The sequence below is a fragment of the Nerophis lumbriciformis genome, linkage group LG24 (genome assembly GCF_033978685.3).
Source record: "Nerophis lumbriciformis linkage group LG24, RoL_Nlum_v2.1, whole genome shotgun sequence".
Taxonomy (NCBI): Eukaryota; Metazoa; Chordata; class Actinopteri; order Syngnathiformes; family Syngnathidae; genus Nerophis; species Nerophis lumbriciformis.
The window spans coordinates 14,575,452-14,600,906 of record NC_084571.2 but is presented as its reverse complement, the minus strand read 5'-3'; the positions used below and the strand labels follow the sequence as shown (position 1 = coordinate 14,600,906).

Genomic DNA, 25,455 nt, shown 5'->3' with positions numbered 1-25,455 from the left:
CTCAAATTCAAAAGCTCTGTTCTAGCTTAGATAGCTTGCAAAATTGTATTTTAGAAACGGTTTAGTACAATTCCGGGCACACGTACATGTATACGTAGTTGTTTAAAGGTCAACCAGCCTGCGTATAGTGGCCACCTGTCTAGACAGGTTTGACTGTACTTTTATTTTGTAGTGTGGAATTTGAGAAAGTAAAATTATTCAGAACAATGGTGCGTCTGAAAAACACCAATCTTATTGATAAACTTTATTTATCCCACAATGTGGAAATTATCATTATTATGAACGACTTATGCTGTCTTTAAATTGGAGTGGTAATTTGTTTTGGTGACACCTATTAGTCACAGTAATTCCTTAAGGTAAGTTGAATGATGTGGACACTTTTGAATACACCTGACTTGGTATCTGAAATACACAACTACAAACCCCGTTTCCATATGAGTTGGAAAATTGTGTTAGATGTAAATATAAACGGAATACAATGATTTGCAAATCATTTTCAACCCATATTCAGTTGAATATGCTACAAAGACAACATATTTGATGTTTAAACTGATAAACATTTTTTTTTTTTTGCAAATAATCATTAACTTTAGAATTTGATGCCAGCAACACGTGACAAAGAAGTTGGGAAAGGTGGCAATACATACTGATAAAGTTGAAGAATGCTCATCAAACACTCATTTGGAACATCCCACAGGTGTGCAGGCTATTTGGGAACAGGTGGGTGCCATGATTGGGTATAAAAACAGCTTCCCAAAAAATGCTCAGTCTTTCACAAGAAAGGATGGGGCGAGGTACACCCCTTTGTCCACAACTGCATGAGCAAATAGTCAAACAGTTTAAGAACAACGTTTCTCAAAGTGCAATTGCAAGAAATTTAGGGATTTCAACATCTACGGTCCATAATATCATCAAAAGGTTCAGAGAATCTGGAGAAATCACTCCACGTAAGCGGCATGGCCGGAAACCAACATTGAATGACCGTGACCTTCGATCCCTCAGACGGCACTGTATCAAAAACCGACATCAATCTCTAAAGGATATCACCACATGGGCTCAGGAACACTTCAGAAAACCACTGTCACTAAATACAGTTTGTCGCTACATCTGTAAGTGCAAGTTAAAGCTCTACTATGCAAAGCGAAAGCCATTAATCAACAACATCCAAAAACGCCGCCGGCTTCTCTGGGCCAGAGATCATCTAAGATGGACTCATGCAAAGTGGAAAAGTGTTTTGTGGTCTGACGAGTCCACATTTCAAATTGTTTTTGGAAATATTCGACATCGTGTCATCTGGACCAAATGGGAAGCGAACCATCCAGACTGTTATTGACGCAAAGTTCAAAAGCCAGCATCTGTGATGGTATGGGGGTGCATTAGTGCCCAAGGCATGGGTAACTTACACATCTGTGAAGGCACTATTAGTGGTACATACAGGTTTTGGAACAACATATGCTGCCATCTCAGCACCGTCTTTTTCATGGACGTCCCTGCTTATTTCAGCAAGACAATGCCAAGCCACATTCAGTACGTGTTACAACAGCGTGGCTTCGTAAAAAAAAGAGTGCGGGTACTTTCCTCCCTCGCCTGCAGTCCAGACCTGTCTCCCATCGAAAATGTGTGGCGCATTATGAAGCGTAAAATACGACAGCGGAGACCCCGGACTGTTGAACGACTGAAGCTCTACATAAAACAAGAATGGGAAAGAATTCCACTTTCAAAGCTTCAACAATTAGTTTCCTCAGTTCCCAATCGTTTATTGAGTGTTGTTAAAAGAAAAGGTGATGTAACACAGTGGTGAACATGCCCTTTCCCAACTACTTTGGCACGTGTTGCAGCCATGAAATTCTAAGTTAATTATTATTTGCAGAAAAAAAAAGTTTATGAATTTGAACATCAAATATCTTGTCTTTGTAGTGCATTCATTTGAATACGGGTTGAAAAGGATTTGCAAATCATTGTATTTCGTTTATATTTACATCTAACACAATTTCCCAACTCATATGGAAACAGGGTTTGTATAATTATTTGGAACTTGTTTATATTGACAAATGTCCTCTTTTATTGTTCAATTATTATTATGTATGCTTGTGTGCTCTTGCGTGCTTAGCTGTTGTGTAGCTGCTAACTCCGAGTAGCCTATAGCTTAGCATGTTTACCTTTTTGTAAAGGACTTCAGTAAAATAGAAATGCTAATTGGAGGACATTTAGAAGTTAACTGCTTGTATCGGAGCTTATAACACTGATTTTCAGGCATGCAAAATGTCAGCGGAAATCCGTGTTTTTAAACATTAATTTTCGTGTCAAAATATCACTTTGGCGTTTTTTTTATTGAAATATATTTAAAAAAATAGGATCCAAACAAAATGTGTTCAACCGCTGTTCCTCTTGCCTAAACGCCGCATGGGGAGATGATCAGGGGCGCCGAAACAGGCTCGCTACTGAGCATCATCTAGCTAGCTTACTTGTTGACGCCTGCGTTCTCTCTCCGAGCCTCAACGCTGACGGCTATCTTCTTTGCTGCTAATCCTAATTGGACGATTACAATCCCAACACTGTTGGTCCCCAGCTAGTTGTAGTTGTAGATCATTCATTAGTAACCAGGGAGAAGATGTATTTTTGACGTGTCGACAGAAGTACATTACTCGAGGGGGCGTGGCTACAGAATAGAGTTGCCAAATAGGAAACGTTGCATGCATGTTATAGAATTGTACACTACATTTACAATGATAATAATGTTAGTAAATGATTTACTTAAACTAAAAATCATGTGGTACAATACACGGGACATGGACTTGTCAAAAAGACAGCCATAAGAGGTTGGTAGATACAGGGTTCGTACGGGTCCTTAAAAACCTTGAAAATGCTTGGATTTTAATGTTGTGTTTTCTAGGTTTGAAAAATGCTTGAATTTTGGGTAATGTGCTTGGAAATGTTCATATTTCTCGACGGTTTGACTCAATAGGCTAATTATAAAATGGAAAAAAATAAAATACGTTTCCTTAAAAATGAAAGCTACATGCTTGATCTGTTGGCTTTGCACGAGCCCTCACATTAGGTTGTTGTCATCGGGCCATCATGCCGGGAGGTTGTCGTTTAATGAACATTGGATGGAAAATGAGAAATACAAACTTTGGATAAAACGTGGACCAAATCCACGTGTAGCCTGCTGCAAAGTATGCAAAAAGGAAATTAATTAGCACTTTTTGGACTTGTTTGCACTGTGAAGGTCATATGTAATTTGTAACCTTTTGCACAACATAGAGCTGAGTTAATGTGAATGATTTTGAGTTTTTATACAACATGGTTCGATGTATTTTTTGCTCCATTATTTTGGTTGTCTACTTAACTTGTCTGCCTCAGTTAAAGCAAACAAGTTACATTTTGTCGTTTTGGTTAATCGCATTAAAATGGTTACATTATTGGACTTGTTTGTATTGTGAAGGTCATGTAATGTATAATTTGTAACCCTTTTCACAACTTAGAGCTGAGTTAAAATTAATGATTTTGTAGTTTTTACACAACATGGTTGTATGCATTTCTTGCTCTATTATTTTCGTTGTCTACTTAACTTGTCTGTACCTCAGTGAAAGCAAAAAAAGTTAACTGTTGTTTTTTTGTTAATTTGTTATCATAGCCACAGTTAAGGCTAGGTATGCTTAATGAAAGGTGACTGAGGTGTTGTGAAACGTACAAAATATTATCCTTATATTAATGTGGAACAGTTTTGTTAATAAATGACTGAAATTAACATTTTGAGGATGCGTGTATTTACATCACTCTATGCAGTTTACAAACACAAATACGGTGTGAATCAATCCGTGCTGTTCGATGTCATTGAGTGCTGTAAGTAAGAAAAATAACAACAAATTTGAAAAACATCACAAAGGGAGACACATTTGCAAACACCAATGACATTGAATAGTCTACAGAAACACTGCTTATTATTATTCTATGCCCCATTCAGTTAATAAGTGCTGTTCAATGTTAGGCTTAGGTTTTAGCAGACTTTCCGTATTTTTCCTACAGACAGCATTTGGTGACCTCAAACAACAAGGCTATGGATTGATTCACACTGGTTTCGTCTTTTGAAGGAAAAACTGGAAAATTTATCTTGAAAGTCCTTAAAAAGTGCTTGAATTTGGCCATGGAAAAGGTGTACGAAGCCTGTAGATAAGAATAAATCTAAAGGTCAAATATAGTGTAAAAATGCACCCAATTGCAGTAAATGTAGTCTTGATTTTCAAAATGGTCATCCAGTGCTTGCTTGGTGGCACTCCGAGCCGATTTTCCAAAATTTTATTTTTTTCTTTCCCCTTTTTTTTCCTCCTATGGGTATCACTCGATACTTGTTTTTTGCTGATATTTTGCTTGTATCAATATCGGATCGGAACACCCAAACTTATATTGTGGAATCTCTGTTCTTTTCAGATGATGTCATGTTATTCTTGAAGATGTATGACCCCAAAACAAGAAGCTTAAATTATTGTGGACATATCTACACGCCTATATCCTGCAAAATAAGTAAGTATCTGCGACATCCATGTGAAAGTGTAGACAATAAGAGATGGGGTAAATATTCTTCTCTTCTTCTTGTTACCAGGAGACCTGCTGCCAGTCATGTGTGAGCGAGCAGGGTTTCAGCAGGAAACTAGCCTTATCCTCTATGAGGTGATCTATTTCTGTCGTCTTCTTGGCACATTGCGCTCTTTCCTTTTCGAGCACTCCACAAGTTTCATTGCACATTTTTAGCGTTTCCTCACACTTTACAGCACAGAAAGGAGCTTGACTTTGTAGTTCCAAAGCCCAACGTGTCCCATGTGTGCGTTACAGGAAGTAAAGCCCAACCTAACAGAGCGCATACAGGACTATGACGTCTCTCTCGACAAGGCCCTGGATGAGCTCATGGACGGGGACATCATTGTCTTCCAGAAGTAAGCAACATTGGGTTTTCCAAACGCACACGTTTTGTTCTCTCGACTGAGCCGCTGTCCTTGTATCCTTCAGGGACGATCCAGAAAACGACAGCAGTGAACTGCCGACGGCCAAGGAATATTTCCGGGATCTCTACTACAGAGTGGATGTCATCTTCTGTGACAAGACCATCCACAACGACCCGGGCTTTGTGGTCACGCTCTCTAACCGCATGAACTATTTTCAGGTATGGCTTCTTTTTGTGTGTGGTGCACATTTTGGATGTATTAAACTAGGGCTGCCGAGGTAAGCAAGGTCATGCATGCGATTAATCATGTATAAATGCAGATGAATCTTACAATTGATTCTGATGACTCACGCTCCTGACTTTAGCTGCTGATGGTTACCCAAAAGGCAGCGTGTTTGCTACAGGCTGAGTAATCAGGTCAACGCATATGTCGGTGCAAAGATGTTTGGGGATTAGGAATGTATACAGAGTACAGGACCGTGAAGATTCTGGAGTAACGATACTGCTATCGGTATTTTTTTAATCCAGCTGACCGACGTAATTATGACACGCTGTCACATTCAGTTCCGCTGCCATTGCTACAAATTAAAACCATCTGCGAATACTGACAAATAAGGAAGGAACACCACACACAAGTTAGTAACGCAGCAATATTTCCTACTCAGTTTGAAGTGAACGCACTTTACTCACGACGAATCACGACAGCGTATTATTAACCGTCCTAGCGATCCATTAATCCACAGGCCAATATGAATCCACTCAAAGTGAAAAACTGAGGTAATACAACAATCCATGGCTGTGACTGACCGGTCTCTGGTTGCCGTCTGACCATTGTCAAACACAGCTTGCTTAAATGTGTTTCAGTTCCTTCTGTGTCTTGACTACAAACTGGACGATCGAGCATTATATTTCATATAATATACACACACACAGCGGTAATATGGCTTCCACACCTACATGACATGCTAATTGATTGTATTGAATTTTATGGTATATTTGATATGTAATAGGTATGTTCTCTGCCCATGCATGCCATATATAATTATTTATAGCTGAGTGTAATTGTAATGAATAGAAACAGCGATGGATCTGAGTGGTCTTTACAAGATGACCTTTCACCTTACACACATTGTTGTCTTATTTAAGACCTAAACAACAGGTTTTGATAAAATAGATTTTTGTTTTCAACAACAAGAAAAAACATGAAGCTCTGCAAGATTCATAATATAACCTCGGGTATGTTTATGGAGTTATTTGCATGCATGAAATAGAATTTGACATTTTCAATGATGTCAATGCTAGTAAAATATCTACAAATAAACAAATTAATCATTACATGGGACATTAAGTGTCAAAAAGAGGTTGATAGATGAGAGTAAAGGTGAAATACAATGTCGTATCACGCTGTAAATTGCTGGAAATGTAATTACCGTATACATAATATAAATGTTCCTTTTTTAATTTTTTTTCTCAAATTGTTCACATCCCTGATCTTAGTCGTACTTTTCATTGACAAATTTTGAGGTCTTGGAATTGCAATATAAAATTGCTAATGCTAATCAGTAGCATGTCATTAACAATGCTAATGTTTATTAGCTTCCAGCGAGTGAAATTTTGGAAAAGGGGAGCCTTACTTTACTGGCGTTGGAGCGTTTTTTGAGTCAATGACTTTGTAGGCATTGAAAATTGCAACATTACCTCGAGGTAGTTTGGCTCAGTCCGCTCTCAGTGCTGCTAAAGTGATCGCTCAGTGCTCAGAATCAGCCACCCAGGTACCGTAACATGGCACCGTTGGATTTTACGTGAATCGGTGCCCCGTAGGACCATCACGATTCAGTCAGTGCAAAAAATTATTTGGTACCCATCCCTAACAATCAATGTGCTTGCTGGCAACTTTGACTTCAAAATGCACCCAGGCTGTTTCAGCAAATAAATTCAAGTAAAACATTAAAAACGTGTATATATATTTTTTTAATTATGTAAGCAAGAAATTTACTGTAATCATTCATCCTTTTTCTACCGCTTGTCCCCCATAATTAATTGATGAAAAAATTAACCGTTTGGCAGCACTAAATAAAATCCACTGTCATGATGCAGAGGCAAAATTTTAGAGGTGGGACTCTTTGGGATTCCCCCGAATCCATCCGAATCTTGGAGTGATGATTCAGAATCGATTCTCGATTCAAACAGATTCCTTTTTAAAACAGGTTACAAAACCTCCTTTTGGTTGCTGATGTACCGCAAGTAAACATGAAGATGGTCCTTTTTTAAAAGGTATTATTTTCCCAAAAAATTTGGACGAATCGATTTAGAATGGGGAATATTGCCGACACTAAATTGGTACAAGTGTGGGAATGTTTACTTGTCCATCGCTCATGAGAAGCACTGCTAAGTAACAAAAGTTAGGAGGACAAAGATAATAAAGCCTAAGGTCCACGTGTGGGAATAGTTCATCTTCACACTGAATAAGCAACATGAGCCCATCAGCACGAGCAAACAGCAAGTGTGCAGAGATGTCATTGGCAACAGAAAAGACAACAAAACAAACCAGCTGACCCAGTTTTTCCAACTGGGGGGAAAAATTGCACTTTTAAGATGTTCAATATTTCTTGAAGTGCAGTTTTTGCTAACAGAGATGACCTTCCAATTACAACTGGAAAAAATACAACAGTAAACAAAAATGTTTGATGCATTATTCTATATTATGATTATATGAGTGCTTAATTTGGCCACACTTTTTCAACTATTCAAGACTATCTTGGTCAAATGCCCCCAAAAAAAGGGACAAGCGGTAGAAAATGGATGGATGGATGGCTTACAAGTTTGTGTATACATAAAGACGACCTGCTGTAGGACATGGGTGTTTTAAGTTGCATTAAATTATAATCGCTGATACCTGCAGAAACCCTGTACAGGTTTCTTCCATTAGATGGCAGCAGGTACATCCACCTGCTGCCATTCCTGCAACATTTGTTTGGTGCTGTGGGATTACTTGGCCCAGGAGACTGCTTTGAATGATCCACATGTTGTCTTGGCAGGTGGCTAAGACAGTAGCGCAGAGACTCAACACGGATCCCATGCTGCTGCAGTTCTTTAAGTCACAGGGGTAGGAGGCTTGTCTCATACACACACACACACACACACACTCAGCCAATAGTGGCCTGCATGTGCGCTCATTATCACGGTTGACTCTGACTCCATATAGTAGAATTGTTGCATAACCTGTCCCCCTCCACCTTATTTTGTTGTCTCCCATCTTCCTCCCGCCTCTTTCTTCTTCTTCTTCTTCTGCATTCCTGCGCTTCATTCTTGCCTCACCCTTTCTCCACTTGGCACTCTCTCCTCCTCCTCCCCTTTTTTCTGCATCCTCTCCCCCCTGCCTGGTGGTGTGGTGGCCAGGTACAGGGACGGTCCAGGGAACCCTCTCAGACACAACTATGAAGGAACACTGCGGGACCTGCTGCAATTCTTCAAGCCCCGGCAGCCCAAGAAACTCTACTATCAGCAGGTGAGAAGCTCATCTTGTCAAATTGTGACAGCTGCTTTCATATCAGATTAGAAATTGAAACTACAGTTCTCAACATTGCATGCCATTTTTATTCTAGTCCTGTGTCATAAATGAAAGTTCACTTTTTAAAATTTCATAACCCCACATTTCTTACTGTTCAGGGTTTCGATACGATATTAGTAGTGAAGCCTTGTTGGCCAGTACTGATATCAATCTGATGCTATATCAGCATAAATCATACATAATTTTTGTGCAGATTTAAGACCTATGTGACATCCATACTGGCAAAAAAGTACAAAAAGATGGAGGAAAATTGTCATTGCATTTCTGATTAAGGGCAGGGGTCTTCAACTTTTTCTAAGAGAGATGCAGTGGGGACCCCGACTTGTTTATCCTGTAGCAGGAGAAAAATATGAAATTTAAATATTTGTATTTAAAATGCAACCTTCCTGTGATTAAACCTGAGGAACTATTTTCTGCAGGTTTAGTGCTAGGAAATAACGTCTGTGTAACATTAATTTGCCCTGTTATTATTCAACTATGTAAAATGATTTTTTGTTATAGTAATTATTTTAATATTATGATTATATCAATAATTTTTGACATTGTATATGTCCTATGGAAAATAAATAGCAGGAAAAAAAGATTTCATTTAAAATGTAACCTTCCTCTGATATAATCCCTCAGCCATCAAGGCAGAAAGGAAATGTCAACACAAGCATGGAAATCACTAAAACAATGTCAACAAAATGGTAGAAGCACATTGAACACTTAACAATAAGCTCTTAAAATAAGGAATATGTAAGAAATGCTTCATAAAGTGTAAGAAAATAGTGTGAAAATGTAAACATGTGGAAACCTGAGAACTATTTTTTGCAGGTTTAGTGGCAGAAAGTTACAGCTGTGCTCTAAAAGGTGAGCGCAGCAAAGGTGTTGCGGTATTAGCGGTCTTGCCTTGCATCATTTACAGACCACATTGGTCTGACTACGGTCCCTTAGAAAAAATTCCCCAAAACTGTCTAGGTGACTTTTCTTCTTATCTACGATTTATTCATTTTGACTTTCTCTTCTCACTCCTTGCAGAGACTTGAAAGTTTATACTGTCACCTGATTGGCTGTTAGCGTGTCAGTGATCACTTCCTGTGTTGCTCGGTTACCAGAGAGCAAGTGCCTTTGCTACCATACTTGCGCTTTCTTCCCACAAAGAAAAAATAATCTTACGTTTTATAAAACTAATTTTTTATTGACGTCGATTACATGTCTTATCGCAATATATATTGATATCGTGTTTTCGCCCAGCCCTAATTCAGATACAGGTTGCATGCTTATATCGGAAGGGGATACCGCTATGAAGCACATATGCAAAGCAGATTGTAAAATGCCATTCACTGCACATCACTCCCACGTTGCTGGGAGACGTTTGCCAGATATAAGAAGTGGAGAACCTTCTGCTGACATGTTTTTGAAGCGAGTGGCAGTACATTTTCACCCCAAACCAAACCAGCATAGGTGAAACTATTCATTGTGTTGTTTTCCCTGCGCACAGTTGAAAATGAAGATCACCGACTTTGAGAACAGGAGGAGTTTTAAATCCATATGGCTCAACAGCCAGTTCAGAGAGGAGGTAAACATCCTGGAGCTCACACGTTGCTACTCTGACATGAGCTGAGGTGTGACCAGTGCTGTCGTGCCGTCCGCAGGAGATCACCCTCTACCCTGACAAGCACGGCTGTGTTCGGGACCTGTTGGACGAATGTAAAAAGGCCGTGGAGCTCTCCGAGAAAGGCTCTGAGAAGCTCAGGTATCCATCCTGCCCGAGTGTCTTCTGCCTTGTTTGTGTCCTGTGTGGCAGGCTGACATGCTGCGTGTGAAGCCAAGAAAGTAAATAAAACTTTCTTCCTCCCTCCCAGGCTGCTAGAGATAGTGAGCTATAAAATCATCGGGGTTCACCAGGAGGACGAGCTTCTAGAATGTTTATCTCCGGCTGCCAGTCGCACCTTCAGAATAGAGGTAAGTGTGGATGGCAAATGTCTTTAAAAAAATGCCCACATTGGCAGGCTCACAAATATCAGTCCCTTCAGGATTTGACAGGCTTTTTTGTGATTGTTGTATCGATCGATGCATTTTGATTCTCTCAGAATCGTGCACATTTTTTCATTTTTATTTTTATTTTCGATGCTCACTCTGCTAACCGAGTTAGCGGCCACAAAGATGGCTAAGCAGCTAACTGTCTCTCCATACACAGTGTGGAGCCACTTCTAAGTCGATTATCCTCCATTTCGGTAAATAAAATACAGTTCTTAAAGGGGAACTGTCTGTTACAACATACCCCAATCTAAACTTATATTGCTGGGATGTTACTGATGTCACTAGCTAGCTCTGTTCTCAATGGATACTAGGCGCCAGTTAGCCATTTTCAAAGAAAAAATGCCCTATGCTTTTTTGTTTTCAGCTGTACGAATCGTTCAAATAGCGAAAAGAATAAACGTTTCTTCACAGTTCCTCGAGAGGTAATCAAAAAGGGCAGAAAAAGGCAAGATTTTACGTAACGACAAGATAAGCAGCTCACACTACAGTCCAAAGGAGCAGAGTGGAAGAATATATGAGTTTACGTGATCACTATTGTGTTTACGTAAGTGAGTTGACAAATAAAGCTAATGTCTATGTCTCCTCTATTTTAACAGATACAAAGATGTATTACCGTATTTTCCGGACAATAGAGCGCACCGGTATTAAGCCGCACCCAATAAATTTTAGGAAAAAATGTTTTCCCCTATATATTAGCCCACCGGACTGTAAGCCGCAGATCTATACGTTGTGAAATTAGTTATTTACACAGAAATATTTTGTAAATGTTTATTTACATGCCTTAACTGTTTCCAAACGGTGTCTGTAAGATGGCAGTAAAACGGCTGATCAAACAAAACAAGTCATTGTCATGGACCCACTAGCTGTGCAAGCTAGCTCTCCAATCAGCTAAACGGACTCAAGGCGTTCTGGTGAATTTACTGAGGAATTTTTGAAAGTGAAACAATACAAAAAAATTAATGTCATTGTAAGTTAATAATACTACCACAGACACTTGTAAACATGTTAGCATATTAGCTAATGCTAACGACGCTCGCTTGATTACATTAGGATAGCACGTTCAAATATGCATAAAAACACTCCTGCAGACATCACACACGGGACGCTTTAGTAAGTAAGAATTGTTTTAGTTATATTGGAAAACTTACACACGTTGCTTGGAGTGATGAATGAAGAATCCATACGAGTCGGTCTTTCCTCGTCTCCCAAGTGCTACATACGCTATGTCATATTCTGGTACGGGGATAAAAAGCATGTTCCACAAGGTCACAAGGCCCACCCCCCAGGGACTGTTTTACAGTATTGTCGACTCTCTGGAGACGCTGCATACAGAGTTGAATAAATGTAATAAAATGGCAATAAACACAAAAACAACGTCCGACCTTGTTTTTCCCACTGGGGAAAAATTACTTTAAGGTGGTCAATATTTATTAAGTTAATTTTTTGCTCTTATTTTTTGTTTAGTAAGTTAGAACTACCGTATTTTCCGCACCATAAGCCGTCCCGTGTTATAAGCCGCGCCTTCAATGAACGGCATATTTCAAAACTTTGTCCACCTATAAGCCGCCCCGTGTTATAAGCCGCATCTAACTGCGCTACAGGGAATGTCAAAAAAACAGTCAGATAGGTCAGTTAAACTTTAATAATATATTAAAAACCAGCGTTCTAACAACTCTGTTCACTCCCAAAATGTACGGTAATGTGCAAATGTGCAATCACAAACATAGTAAAATTCAAAATAGTGCAGAGCAATAGCAATAACTTAATGTTGCTCGAACGTTAATGTCACAACACACAAAATAAACATAACACTCACTTTCTGAAGTTATTCTTCATTCATAAATCCCTCGAATTCTTCTCCTACGGTGTCCGAATTAAAAAGTTGGGCGAATTACGGGATCCAAAATGGCCGGCTCCGTCTCGTCGAAGTCATCAGAGTCAGTGTCGCTGTTGTTTTTCCAGCAGTTCCGTGAATCCTGCCTTCCGGAAAGCTCGGACCACAGTTGAGACCGAAATATCCGCCCAGGCATTTACGATCCACTGGCAGATGTTGGCGTATGTCGTCCGGCGCTGTCTCCCTGTCTTAGTGAATGTGTGTTCGCCTTCGGTCATCCATTGTTCCCACGCCGTTCGCAGTCGTGCTTTAAATGCCCTGTTGACACCAATATCGAGCGGTTGGAGTTCTTTGGTTAATCCACCCGGAATGACGGCGAGTGTTGTATTTGTGTGCTTCACTTGTTTTTTGACACCATCTGTGATGTGGGCGCGCATGGAGTCGTATATCAACATGGACGGAGCTGCGTGAAAAAAGCCACCCGGCCTCTTCGCGTAAACTTCCCTTAACCACTCGCTCATCTTTTCTTCATCCATCCATCCCTTCGAGTTAGCTTTTATGATGACGCCGGCTGGAAAGTTCTCTTTTGGCAAGGTCTTCCTTTTGAATATCACCATGGGTGGAAGTTTCTGGCCATTAGCATGGCAAGCTAGAACCACAGTGTGTCGCTTAGTAGGAGCCATTTTGTGGTCTTTACAGATGTAAACACACAAAGGAAATGAAACGTAATACCCGCGCGCTTCTTCTTCTATGGGGGCGGGTGCTTACCTTGGCGTAGAAGAAGAAGCACTTCCTCTTCTACGGGGAAAAAAGATGGCGGCTGTTTACCGTAGTTGCGAGACCTAAACTTTATGAAAATGAATCTTAATATTAATCCATATATAAAGCGCACCGGGTTATAAGCCGCACTGTCAGCTTTTGAGTAAATTTGTGGTTTTTAGGTGCGGCTAATAGTGCGGAAAATACGGTAAGAGTTATTTACCCTCCAATTACAGTACAATGGTAAACAATTCTACAGTAATGAGAAATAACGTGATATCCTTTAAAATGGTTACTTACATTTTTATGAATTATAATTATAAACATTGTATAGTTTTTATCAGTTCTTTCTTCAGTTTAAGAGCGTTGATGTCGACAAAAGCTCTGAGTCAGTTTACGTAGACAAATATTTTGAAAGTTAATTACTGCATATTGTTCTAATGTGTGGCACTTTGAGACAGGGGTATGTTGAAAAGTAACATGTCTTCATTCACTCCTTATTTTTGCACTTTTATGCATTTTTATGTGTAAAATATACAAATCGCAAATCTATGACACTATTAAACTTAGTTTGACACTATTAAACTTAGTTTGACACTATTAAACTTAGTTTGACACTATTAAACGTAGTTTGACGCTATTAAACGTAGTTTGACGCTATTAAACGTAGTTTGACGCTATTAAACGTAGTTTGACGCTATTAAACATAAACATAGTTTGACGCTATTAAACGTAGTTTGACGCTATTAAACATAGTTTGATGCTATTAAACGTGAATGTATAAAATATAAAAATCGCAAATCGAGTCACAATTCTGGAGCTAAAAATCTCAATCAGTTTTTTTCTCAAAATGGTGCAGCCCTAATCCCAAACATCCATAACAACATTATCTACTAAAATAATGTATTATTAATAGTCGTCATGAGCGTGACGTCCTCTACCTGGCCTTCCTCCAGGAGATTCCCGTGGACCAGGTGGACCTGGACAAGGACAGTGAACTTCTCATCCCAGTCGCTCATTTCCACAAGGAAGTCTTCGGCACCTTTGGGATTCCCTTCTTGCTGAAAATCCGACAGGTGTGCACACCTTCCCTCCTCCTCTGATCCCTTCAGTCCCTCCTTCTTCCTCACCTCTCTGCCTCTTCCTCCCTCCAGGGCGAGTCTTTTAGGGAGGTGATGAGGAGGATCCAGACTATGTTGGATATCCAGGAGAAAGAGTTTGAAAAAGTGTGACACTCGCACGTTATATATATCCGTATTCAAGTGTTACATTCGCTCATTCATCTTTTCTGCATCCTGCAGTTCAAGTTTGCCATTGTGATGATGGGTCGGCATCAGTACATCACTGAAGACGAGTACGAGGTCAACCTAAAGGACTTCGAACCACAGCCAGGTACTTATCACTTGTTTACTGCAATACCCTTTTATTCTTCTGTCCAATTAAAGCCGATACGGCTGAAAACTATCACGATATTAGTGTTTCATATCATGGGTATCGATAATTACTGATATTTTTTATGACCTATGGAAAATAAGAAGCAGGAGAAAATATTTTATTATTATAATCCCTCAGGTGTCAAGGCAGAAAGGAAATGCCAACACAAGCATGGAAAACTCTCAATGTCAAATCACATTGAACACTTACCAATAAGCTCTTAAAATGCAAGTGCAAAAATAAGAAATGTCTCATAAAGTGTAAGAAAATAGTGCAAAGTGTGAAAACGTAAACATAGAGAAACCTGAGAAGTATTTTCTGCAGGGTTAGTGCTAGGAAATAATGGCTGTCTAACATTAATTTGCCCTTTTAACTATGGAATTGACATTTTATTATGCAGTAATTATTTAAATATGATTATATCAATAATTATTGACATTTTTATGACCTAAGGAAAATAAGGAGCAGAAAAAAAAATGTTTTTAAATGTAACCTTCCTCTAATTATAATCCCTCAGCTATCAAGGCAGAAAGGAAATGTCAACACGAGCATGGAAAACACTCAATGTCAACAAAATAGTAAAATCACATTAAACACTTAACAATAAGCTCTGTGGACCAGCTCTATACTCTCGGCAGGGTCCTTGAGGGTGCATGGGAGTTTGCCCAACCAGTCTACATGTGCTTTGTGGACTTGGAGAAGGCATTCGACCGTGTACCCCGGGAAGTCCTGTGGGGAGTGCTCAGAGAGTATGGAGTAACGGACTGTCTTATTGTGGCAGTTCGCTCCCTGTATAATCAGTGTCAGAGCTTGGTCCGCATTGCCGGCAGTAAGTCGGACACGTTTCCAGTGAGGGTTGGACTCCGCCAAGGCTGCCCTTTGTCACCGATTCTGTTCATAACCTTTATGGACAGAATTTCTAGGCGCAGTCAGGGCGTTGAGGGGATCTGGTTTGGTGGCTGCAGGATTAGGTCTCTGCTATTTGCAGATGATGTGGTCCTGATGGCTTCCTCCGGCCAAGATCTTCAGCTCTCACTGGATCGGTTCGCAGCCGAGTGTGAAGCGACTGGGATGGGAATCAGCACCTCCAAGTCCGAGTCCATGGTTCTCTCCCGGAAAAGGGTGAAGTGCCATCTCCGGGTTGGGGAGGAGATCTTGCCCCAAGTGGAGGAGTTCAAGTACCTCTGAGTCTTGTTCACGAGTGGGGGAAGAGTGGATCGTGAGATCGACAGGCGGATTGGTGCGGCGTCTTCAGTAATGCGGACGCTGTATCGATCCGTTGTGGTGAAGAAGGAGCTGAGCCGGAAGGCAAAGCTCTCGATTTACCGGTCGATCTACGTTCCCATCCTCACCTATGGTCATGAGCTTTGGGTCATGACCGAAAGGACAAGATCACGGGTACAAGCGGCCGAAATGAGTTTCCTCCGCCGAGTGGCGGGGCTCTCCCTTAGAGATAGGGTGAGAAGCTCTGTCATTCGGGGGGAGCTCAAAGTAAAGCCGCTGCTCCTCCACATCGAGTGGAGCCAGATGAGGTGGTTCGGGCATCTGGTCAGGATGCCACCCGAACGCCTCCCTAGGAAGGTGTTTCGGGCACGTCCGACCGGTAGGAGGCCACGGGGAAGACCCAGGACACGCTGGGAAGACTATCTCTCCCGGCTGGCCTGGGAACGCCTCGGGATCCCCCGGGAGGAGCTGGACGAAGTGGCTGGGGAGAGGGAAGTCTGGGCTTCCCTGCTTAAGCTGCTGCCCCCGCGACCCGATCTCGGATAAGCGGAAGAAGATGGATGGATGGATGGATAAGCTCTTAAAAATAAGGAATATGTAAGAAATGCTTCATGAAGTGTAATACAATACTGTGAAAATGTAAACAAAGAAACCTGAGAAGAACTATTTTCTGTAGGTTTAGTGTAGGAAGTTAGAGCTGGGGTGTAAAAGGTGAGCGCTCTTGCCTTGCATCATTTACAGACCACATTGGTCTGACTACGGTCCCTTTGAAAACATGCAAAAAAGTGCCATACTGTCCAGGTGACTTTCCTCTCTTGTCCACAATTTATTCGCTCTCTGCAGCACAAGGCATGTACCGGGTATACCGAATTTGGTACTTTTATAGGCACAGATCGAATGTTGACATTTTCAACACCAACAAAGCAAGTGTGATTGGTAGAAAACACTCCAAATTAAACTAAGAGTCCTTTCCAAAAGGCACTCGCTTAATGCTAATTTACATTGGATTTGCATTAGACAGGCTACTGTTCACTATTTTAACACCTCCAAATTTGGCAATGGAAACTTCAACTAAGATGCACGTTACAATCAAACAGCTGGTGTGTAATAAGCACAAAACTTACAGTATAAACACTTTGTAGGGTGCAACATAACATATCCAGCTTTGTGGAAAAATCTACTTGTTAGATAGACAACATATAGATAGCCTAGACCAGTGGTTGTCAAACTCTGTTTACCAAGTACCACCATCATGAGTAACTTGGCCCCGTATCGGTTCAAATGTGAACAGTACATCTCCCCATACAGTACTCACTCCATGCAAGGAATCAACCACACACGCTCGTTAATACTGTTACCTGATTGGCTGTTGGCGTGTCAGTGATCACTTCCTGCGTTGCTCAGTTACCAGAGAGCGAGCGTTTTTGTTCATGCAACCAACCTTGCTTCTATACTTCCGCTTTCCTCCCACCAAGAAAACATTTATTGAATCTATTTTTTATTGATACCGATTACATGTCTATCGCATTATGTTGATATCGTTTTATCATTCAGACCTTTTTTTAAATAAAACCAAGATACTCTTGTAAGAAGCACAACTGATACAGTAATGGTGGATTATTGTGATAAATAAGATATTCTGGGTACTTCACATCTAGTATTTATGTACAAGTCTAGTATTTATGTACAAGTCTAGTATTTATGTACAAGTCTAATATTAATGATCCTTGGTGTCAACTTTAAAAAAGGATATTACATTTGCTGACTGCTGTGTGTTCACTATTTAACGCAGTGTGACACTATTAAACATGCTGCAGGACTGCTTGTATCACATGATATCACACACAAGTAAACTCTGCAGGACTGATTGTATCACACATGATATCGCAAACCAGTAAACACTCTGCAGGACTGCTTGTATCGCACGTGATATGACACACAAGTAAACATGCTGCACGACTGCTTGTATCGCACATTATATCACACACAAGTAAACATGCTGCAGGACTGCTTGTATCGCACATGATATCACAAGTCAACACGCTGCAGGACTGCTTGAATTGCACATGATGTCCCACACAAGTAAACACTCTTCAGGACTGCTTGTATCGCACATGATTTCGCACACAAGTAAACATGCTGCAGGACTGCTTGTATCGCACATATCACAAGTCAACACGCTGCAGGACTGCTTGAATTGCACATGATATCACACACAAGTAAACACTCTTCAGGACTGCTTGTATCGCACATGATATCGCACACAAGTAAACATGCTGCAGGACGGCTTGTATCGCACATGATATCACAAGTCAACACGCTGCAGGACTGCTTAAATTGCACATATCACACACAAGTAAACACTCTTCAGGACTGCTTGTCTCGCACATGATATCGCACACAAGTAAACACGCTGCAGGACTGCTTGTATCGCACATATCACACAAGTAAACATGCTGCATGACTGCTTGTATCGCATATAACACACAAGTAAACACTCTGCAGGACTGCTTGTATCGCACACAAACACGCTGCAGGACTGCTTGTATCGCGCATGATATCACACACAAGTAAACATGCTGCAGGACTGCTTGTATCGCACATGATATCACACAAGTAGACACGTGGCAGTACTGCTTGTATTGCACATATCACACACAAGTAAACACGCTGCAGGACTGCTTGTATCACACAGACAAGTAAACACTCTGCAGGACTGCTTGTATCGCAAATGATATCACACACATTTTTGCTCCAATGTCTATTCCTGTGATTGTCTCACACCTGTCTTCCCCCCCACAGGCAACATGTCACACCCACGTCCCTGGCTGGGCTTGGATCATTTCAACAAAGCTCCAAAGAGAGGCCGATACACCTACTTGGAGAAGGCCATCAAGATCCACAACTGAAGCAGCCGCCGTCCTCCTCCTCTCACTGCTCCTCACCGTAACTGACTGTAACCCAGCGTGTGTGTGCGTGTGTGTGTTCGCGTGCCTGCGTGTTCGCGTGCCTGCGAGTGCGTGTGCCTGCGTGTGTGTGTGCGCGTGTGTGTGTGTGTGCGTGCGTGTGTGTGTGTGTCTGTCCCTACCCCGCCTGGAATCCAACAAGCACCACCTGGCAGCGTCTTCAGTCCATGGAATATTTCTTCTGAAATATTCCTTCATTAAACTTTATTATTTTTAGCCAACCTTCACATGACCAACCTTTTTATTTTTATTTTTTTTTGTCCCAGGGCTTCTCTAAGGGAGCGAGGCAAAAGTGTTTGACTAAGCAGAGAGTGAATAATCTAGCACCGTGTATAGAACTATAAATATACATCCTCCTCTCCTCTTTTGTTGGAGTTCCAAGGTCTGCCGTGAGTGGACAAAGGCCACTCCCCCACACCGTTAGTCCGTAACAGCATCAACAAGAATGGAAGTGCTGGCGTCCATCCTCTTTTTACCGAGCCTGAGTGTGCTTACTTTCTCTGCTCCCTTTTTAGTGCCACACAAGCACGTCTTTCTCACTTAGTTTTGTTGGGAGCCAAAAAAGAAAAATCTAATAAAAACAACTTTTTGTCTTTCTGCAGAACTTGTATTGTTATAAAGTAATAAGGATCCACTGCATATGTTTAAAAAAAAAATAAACGGGGGAAAAATGAGGAAGAAATTTGTGTGTATTTCATCTTAATTTCTCAGGATTGAATGTTTTTTTTTTATCCCAAAGTCGTCCTTTGCTCTTTTCCCTCCATCCCGCACAGTGTCGCCCTCTGGTGGCTGGCAGCAGTAAGTGCTTGGTAGGCAGCAGTCAAAAAGCATGAAATGATTGTTTGCTTTTCTCCTCCCAGCACCGAGACCACATTGACGAATTGTACATTTCAAAAAGTGTAAAATGTCGATACAGAAGGAGCCGGTTGTTTATATTTCTTGTGTGTAGCTTTTTGTTGGCGTTCTAATGTACCGTTTTGTTCCATTTCTGGATTTGTTTTCCCAACTAAACACATCAGGTTGTGTTGTCTCTAAGTGCAGAGACGAGCTGCAAAATCTTGTTTTCATGGTTTCACTTTCAAGTCCTCCGTGTAGCAGCGACTCTTCCTGTATATTATTGCCTTTTTGCTGGAAAATGTATGTTGAATAAAATTTTCTACAAAAAAACAGCAAGTGCTTGATGATGAACTTTAATGATGTCACAAAGTTGGGATCCTGTGGAGACTAGGGACGTTTTTGTCTGTTTCACAAACCCAAAAAAAGTTTCAAAAAACATTGTGCACGAAAAAAAAAAAGTTACACAAACTCAATTTTTTTTGCAAAAACCAATGTTGCACAAACTCAAAAATGCTTCAAAAACACAATGTTTGACCATTTTTTTTTACACAAACTCAAATGTATCACAAATTCAAAAGGTTTCAAAAACTAAAATGTTTTTAGCCCTAAAATATTTTACAAATTCAAAAAATGTTTCTCAAACTCAATAAATGGTTTCAAAAACCCAAAAATGTTTCTTAAACCAAAAAATGTTTCACAAATTCAAAAATGTTTGACAAACTCAGAAAATGTTTCACAAACCCAAAAAAGTTTGAAAAACACAAATGATTGACCAACACAAAAAAATGGGGTGTTGTGGTAGTAGTGCTCTTGCCTTGCATCATTTACAGACCACATTGGTCTGACTACGGTCCCTTAGAAAACATGCAAAAAAGTGCCATACTGTCCAGGTGACTTTCCTCTTTTGTCCACAATTTATTCGCTCTCTGCAGCACAAGGCATGTATACCGAATTTGGTACTTTTATAGGCACAGATCGAATGTTGACATTTTCAACACCAACAAAGCAAGTGTGATTGGTAGAAAACACTTCAAATTAAACTAAGGCTCCTTTCCAAAAGGCACTCGCTTGATGCTAATTTACATTGGATTTGCATTAGACAGGCTACTGTTCGCTATTTTAACACCTCCAAATTTGCACCTCCAAATTTGGCAATGGAAACTTCAACTAAGATGCACGTTACAATCAAACAGCTGGTGAGTAATAAGCACAAATCTTACAGTATAAACACTTTGTAGGGTGCAACATAACATCCATCCATCCATCCATCCTCTTCCGCTTATCCGAGGTCGGGTCGCGGGGGAAGCAGCCTCAGCAGGGAAGCCCAGACTTTCCTCCCCCGAGCCACTTTGTCCAGCTCTTCCCGGGGGATCCCGAGGCGTTCCCAGGCCAGCCGGGAGACATAGTCTACCTAACGTGTCCTGGGTCTTCTCCGTGGCCTCCTACCGGTCGGACGTGCCCTAAACACCTCCCTAGGGAGGCGTTCGGGTGGCATCCTGACCAGATGCCCGAACCACCTCATCTGGCTCCTCTCGATGTGGAGGAGCAGCGGCTTTACTTTGAACTCCCCCCGGATGGCAGAGCTTCTCACCCTATCTCTAAGGGAGAGCCCCGCCACCCGGCGGAGGAAACTCATTTCGGCGGCTTGTACACAAGATCTTGTCCTTTTGGTCATAACCCAAAGCTCATGACCATAGGTGAGGATGGGAACGTAGATCGACCAGTAAATTGAGAGCTTTGTCTTCCGGCTCAGCTCCTTCTTCACCACAACGGATCGATACAGCGTCCGCATTACTGAAGACGCCTCACCGATACACCTGTCGATCTCACGATCCACTCTTCCCTCACTCGTGAACAAGACTCTGAGGTACTTGAACTCCTCCACAACCCGGAGATGGCACTCCACCCTTTTCCGGGCGAGAACCATGGACTCGGACTTGGAGGTGCTGATTCTCATCCCAGTCGCTTCACACCCAGCTGCGAACCGATCCAGTGAGAGCTGAAGATCCTGGCCAGATGAAGCCATCAGGACCACATCATCTGCAAAAAGCAGAGACCTAATCCTGCAGCCACCAAACCGGATCCCCTCAACCAGGCCCGGCCCTAACCAATCTGGCGCCCTAGGCAAGATTTTAGGTGGCGCCCCCCCACATCGGCAGTGAAGTGTATATACTCACAAGAACCCGAATAGCTTTGTCTTTGACCTTTTTTTTTTTACTTACAACTATACCTAATATATAAAGGGGTGGAAAAGTGACGATTACCTGCAGGGCAAACATTAGCTAACCAGAAGGCAATAACAATGTAAACAAAAAACACCTGCTTAAAAGATCTAATACAAACATTTATATGCACGTACAACACTTGGAACTTTTAGCATATCAGTATGTGGAATTAAATGATGGAATGGATTAAGTAAAGAAGTTAAAAATTGTACTGATATGATCCAGTTTAAGAGGTTGTTCAAAATAATAGTGCTTACAGAGTACAAAGAAGAAGAATTATGAGAAATACTTTCAACCTTATTGAAAATAAGATATTCTTCATCTCAGTATGTTAATAATGACTGAATTAATTAATTAATTACATATTACAAAACTGTTGTATACTAATTCATAGATGTTATTTTATTATATAAAAAGGTCAGTAAATGATTCTATATATTTGTAAACGCTTTGAAATGGGAAAAGGGTAGGATTAAATAAGCTTTGCTTCTTCCTACTCCTTTTCGTGCATGATGTAAAATGAAATGATATGAAATTGTGTGATGTATTATGATGTAAGTGTGTTCATGTTCCAAATAAACTAAAGAAAGAAATGTCCCTGAGGAATGTAAGGTGGGAGTACTGTAATTACCTAACGTTACATTATTATTTTCCATAACAATTTAGCCCCCTCCACAATATTAACCCGACGTTAAAACAGAACTAGCTATTTATTGATTAGCAATTGCCGAATCATGTAACATTAGCTTAATGCTAAAAAGCCAGGTTACTATCACATTCTGTAACAGACAAATAATTTCATGTAGGCTAACGTTACCTACCTGCTACCTCTGTCTTTTCTCGTTTCTCCTCCTCTTCTTTTCTCTTTTTTCTTCCCTGGGCACCTGACAGTTTTGGCATCTTGTGTTGATTTTTTGATGTGGTGACGTCCAAAAAGAGTCATGATACGGGAAGGGAGGGGCGCACCGTGCGGGGGGAGGAGGGGGGGGCGTAATGTTGTAACAAATAATATTTCTGTTAAATAGGCTTTACTTTGCATTTTAATTAACGTGGGATTATTTTTTGTATTTAGAAATAATAGTACCAACTTATTTTTTTTCTTTTTTTTTCTCCAACATTTGTGGCACTGGCGTGGCGCCCCCTGATGGACGGCGCCCTTAGCATTTGCCTATACGGCCTATGCCACGGGCCGGCCCTGCCCTCAACGCCCTGACTGCGCCTAGAAATTCTGTCCATAAAAGTTATGAACAGAATTGGTGACAAAGGGCAGCCTCACTGGAAACGTGTCCGACTTACTGGCAGCAATGCGGACCAAGCTCTGACACTGATCATACAGGGAGCGGACCGCCACAATCAGACAGTCCGATACCCCATACTCTCTGAGCACTCCCCACAGGACTTCCCGGGGGACACGGTCGAATGCCTTCCCCAGGTCCACAAAGCACATGTAGACTGGTTGGGCAAACTCCCATGCACCCTCCAGGACCCCGCCGAGAGTATAGAGCTGGTCCACAGTTCCACGACCAGGACAAAAACCACACTGTTCCTCCTGAATCCGAGGTTCGGCTATCCGGCGTAGCCTCCTCTCCAGTACACCTGAATAGACCTTACCGGGAAGGCTGAGGAGTGTGATCCCACGATAGTTGGAACACACCCTCCGGTTCCCCTTCTTAAAGAGAGGAACCACCACCCCGGTCTGCCAATTCAGAGGTACCGCCCCCGATGTCCATGCGATGTTGCAGAGTCTTGTCAACCAAGACAGCCCCACAGCATCCAGAGCCTTAAGGAACTCCAGGCGGATCTCATCCACCCCCGGGGCCTTGCCACCATACTTGCCAACCTTGAGACCTCCGAATTCGGGAGATGGGTGGGGGGGTTTGAGGTGGGCGGGGTTGGGGGGGGGGCGGGGTTTGGTGGTAGCGGGGGTGTATATTGTAGCGTCTCGGAATAGTTAGTGCTGCAAGGGCTTCTGGGTATTTGTTCTGTTGTGTTTATATTGTGTTACGGTGCGGATGTTCTCCCGAAATGTGTTTGTCATTTTTGTTTGGTGTGGGTTCACAGTGTGGCGCATATTTGTAACAGTGTTAAAGTTGTTTATACGGCCACCCTCAGTGTGACCTGTATGGCTGTTAATCAAGTATGCTTGGATTCACTTGTGTGTGTAAAAGCCGCATGTATACGCTTTCGATACCGTCGATCATAATGTTTTATTAGAGCGTATCAAAACACGTGTTGGTATGTCAGACGTAGCCTTGTCTTGGTTTAACTCCTATCTTACTGACAGGATGCAGCGCGTCTCCCATAACAATGTGACCTCGGAGTATGTTAAGGTAACGTGCGGAGTTCCTCAGGGTTTGGTTCTTGGCCCTGCACTCTTTAGTATTTACATGCTGCCGCTAGGCAGACATCATACGCAAATACGGTGTTAGCTTTCACTGTTATGCTGATGACACCCAACTCTACATGCCCCTAAAGCTGACCAACACGCCGGATTGTAGTCAGCTGGAGGCGTGTCTTAATGAAATTAAACAATGGATGTCTGCTAACTTTTTGCAACTCAACGTTAACAAAACGGAAATGCTGATTATCGGTCCTGCTAAACACCGACATTTATTTAATAATACCACCTTAACATTTGACAACCAAACAATTACACAAGGCGACTCGGTAAAGAATCTGGGTATTATCTTCGACCCAACTCTCTCGTTTGAGTCACACATTAAGAGTGTTACTAAAACGACCTTCTTTCATCTCCGTAATATCGCTAAAATGTGTTCCATTTTGTCCACGAGCGACGCTGAGATCATTATTCATGCGTTCGTTACGTCTCGTCTCGATTACTGTAACGTATTATTTTTGGGTCTCCCTATGTCTAGCATTAAAAGATTACAGTTGGTACAAAATGCGGCTGCTAGACTTTTGACAAGAACAAGAAAGTTTTATAAAGTTAAAGTTAAAGTTAAAGTACCAATGATTGTCACACACACACTAGGTGTGGCGAGATTATTCTCTGCATTTGACCCATCACCCTTGATCACCCCCTGGGAGGTGAGGGGAGCAGTGGGCAGCAGCGGTGGCCGCGCCCGGGAATCATTTTGGTGATTTAACCCCCAATTCCAACCCTTGATGCTGAGTGCCAAGCAGGGAGGTAATGGGTCCCATTTTTATAGTCTTTGGTATGACTCGGCCGGGATTTGAACTCACAACCTACCGATCTCAGGGCGGACACTCTAACCACTAGGCCACTGAGTAGGTTATCATATTACGCCTACACTGGCTCTCTTGCACTGGCTTCCTGTGCACTTAAGATGTGACTTTAAGGTTTTACTACTTACGTATAAAATACTACACGGTCTAGCTCCAGCTTATCTTGTCGATTGTATTGTACCATATGTCCCGGCAAGAAATCTGCGTTCAAAGAACTCCGGCTTATTAGTGATTCCCAGAGCCCAGAACCCTCAGTAGAAGCATTTAAGTCCCATCTTAAAACTCATTTGTATACTCTAGCCTTTAAATAGACCCCCCTTTTAGACCAGTTGATCTGCCGTTTCTTTTCTTTTCTCCTCTGCTCCCCCCTCTCCCCTGTGGAGGGGGGGGGGAGTTACACAGGTCCGGTGCCCATAGATGAAGCGCTGGCT

General features: G+C 41.6%; 1 protein-coding gene across 7 annotated transcripts in view; it reads left to right on the top strand.

The window, feature by feature from the left end:
* usp7 (ubiquitin specific peptidase 7 (herpes virus-associated)) overlaps positions 1–19,928 on the top strand; it is a 59,989-nt gene extending 40,061 nt beyond the window's left edge. For 6 of the 7 annotated variants that reach the window (XM_061981618.1, XM_061981619.1, XM_061981622.1 and 3 more), the window contains exons 19-31: positions 4,432–4,524; positions 4,604–4,671; positions 4,834–4,934; positions 5,008–5,161; positions 7,981–8,048; positions 8,342–8,450; positions 9,997–10,074; positions 10,151–10,251; positions 10,361–10,460; positions 14,088–14,207; positions 14,286–14,357; positions 14,433–14,523; positions 18,592–19,928. In XM_061981618.1, coding sequence (XP_061837602.1) covers positions 4,432–4,524; positions 4,604–4,671; positions 4,834–4,934; positions 5,008–5,161; positions 7,981–8,048; positions 8,342–8,450; positions 9,997–10,074; positions 10,151–10,251; positions 10,361–10,460; positions 14,088–14,207; positions 14,286–14,357; positions 14,433–14,523; positions 18,592–18,698 — 1,262 coding nt within the window. In that variant the 3' untranslated portion in view covers positions 18,699–19,928. The remainder of the gene's footprint in view (positions 1–4,431; positions 4,525–4,603; positions 4,672–4,833; positions 4,935–5,007; positions 5,162–7,980; positions 8,049–8,341; positions 8,451–9,996; positions 10,075–10,150; positions 10,252–10,360; positions 10,461–14,087; positions 14,208–14,285; positions 14,358–14,432; positions 14,524–18,591) is intronic. The other variant, XM_061981617.1, reaches the window with a different exon arrangement.
* The last annotated feature ends 5,527 nt before the right edge of the window (positions 19,929–25,455 follow it).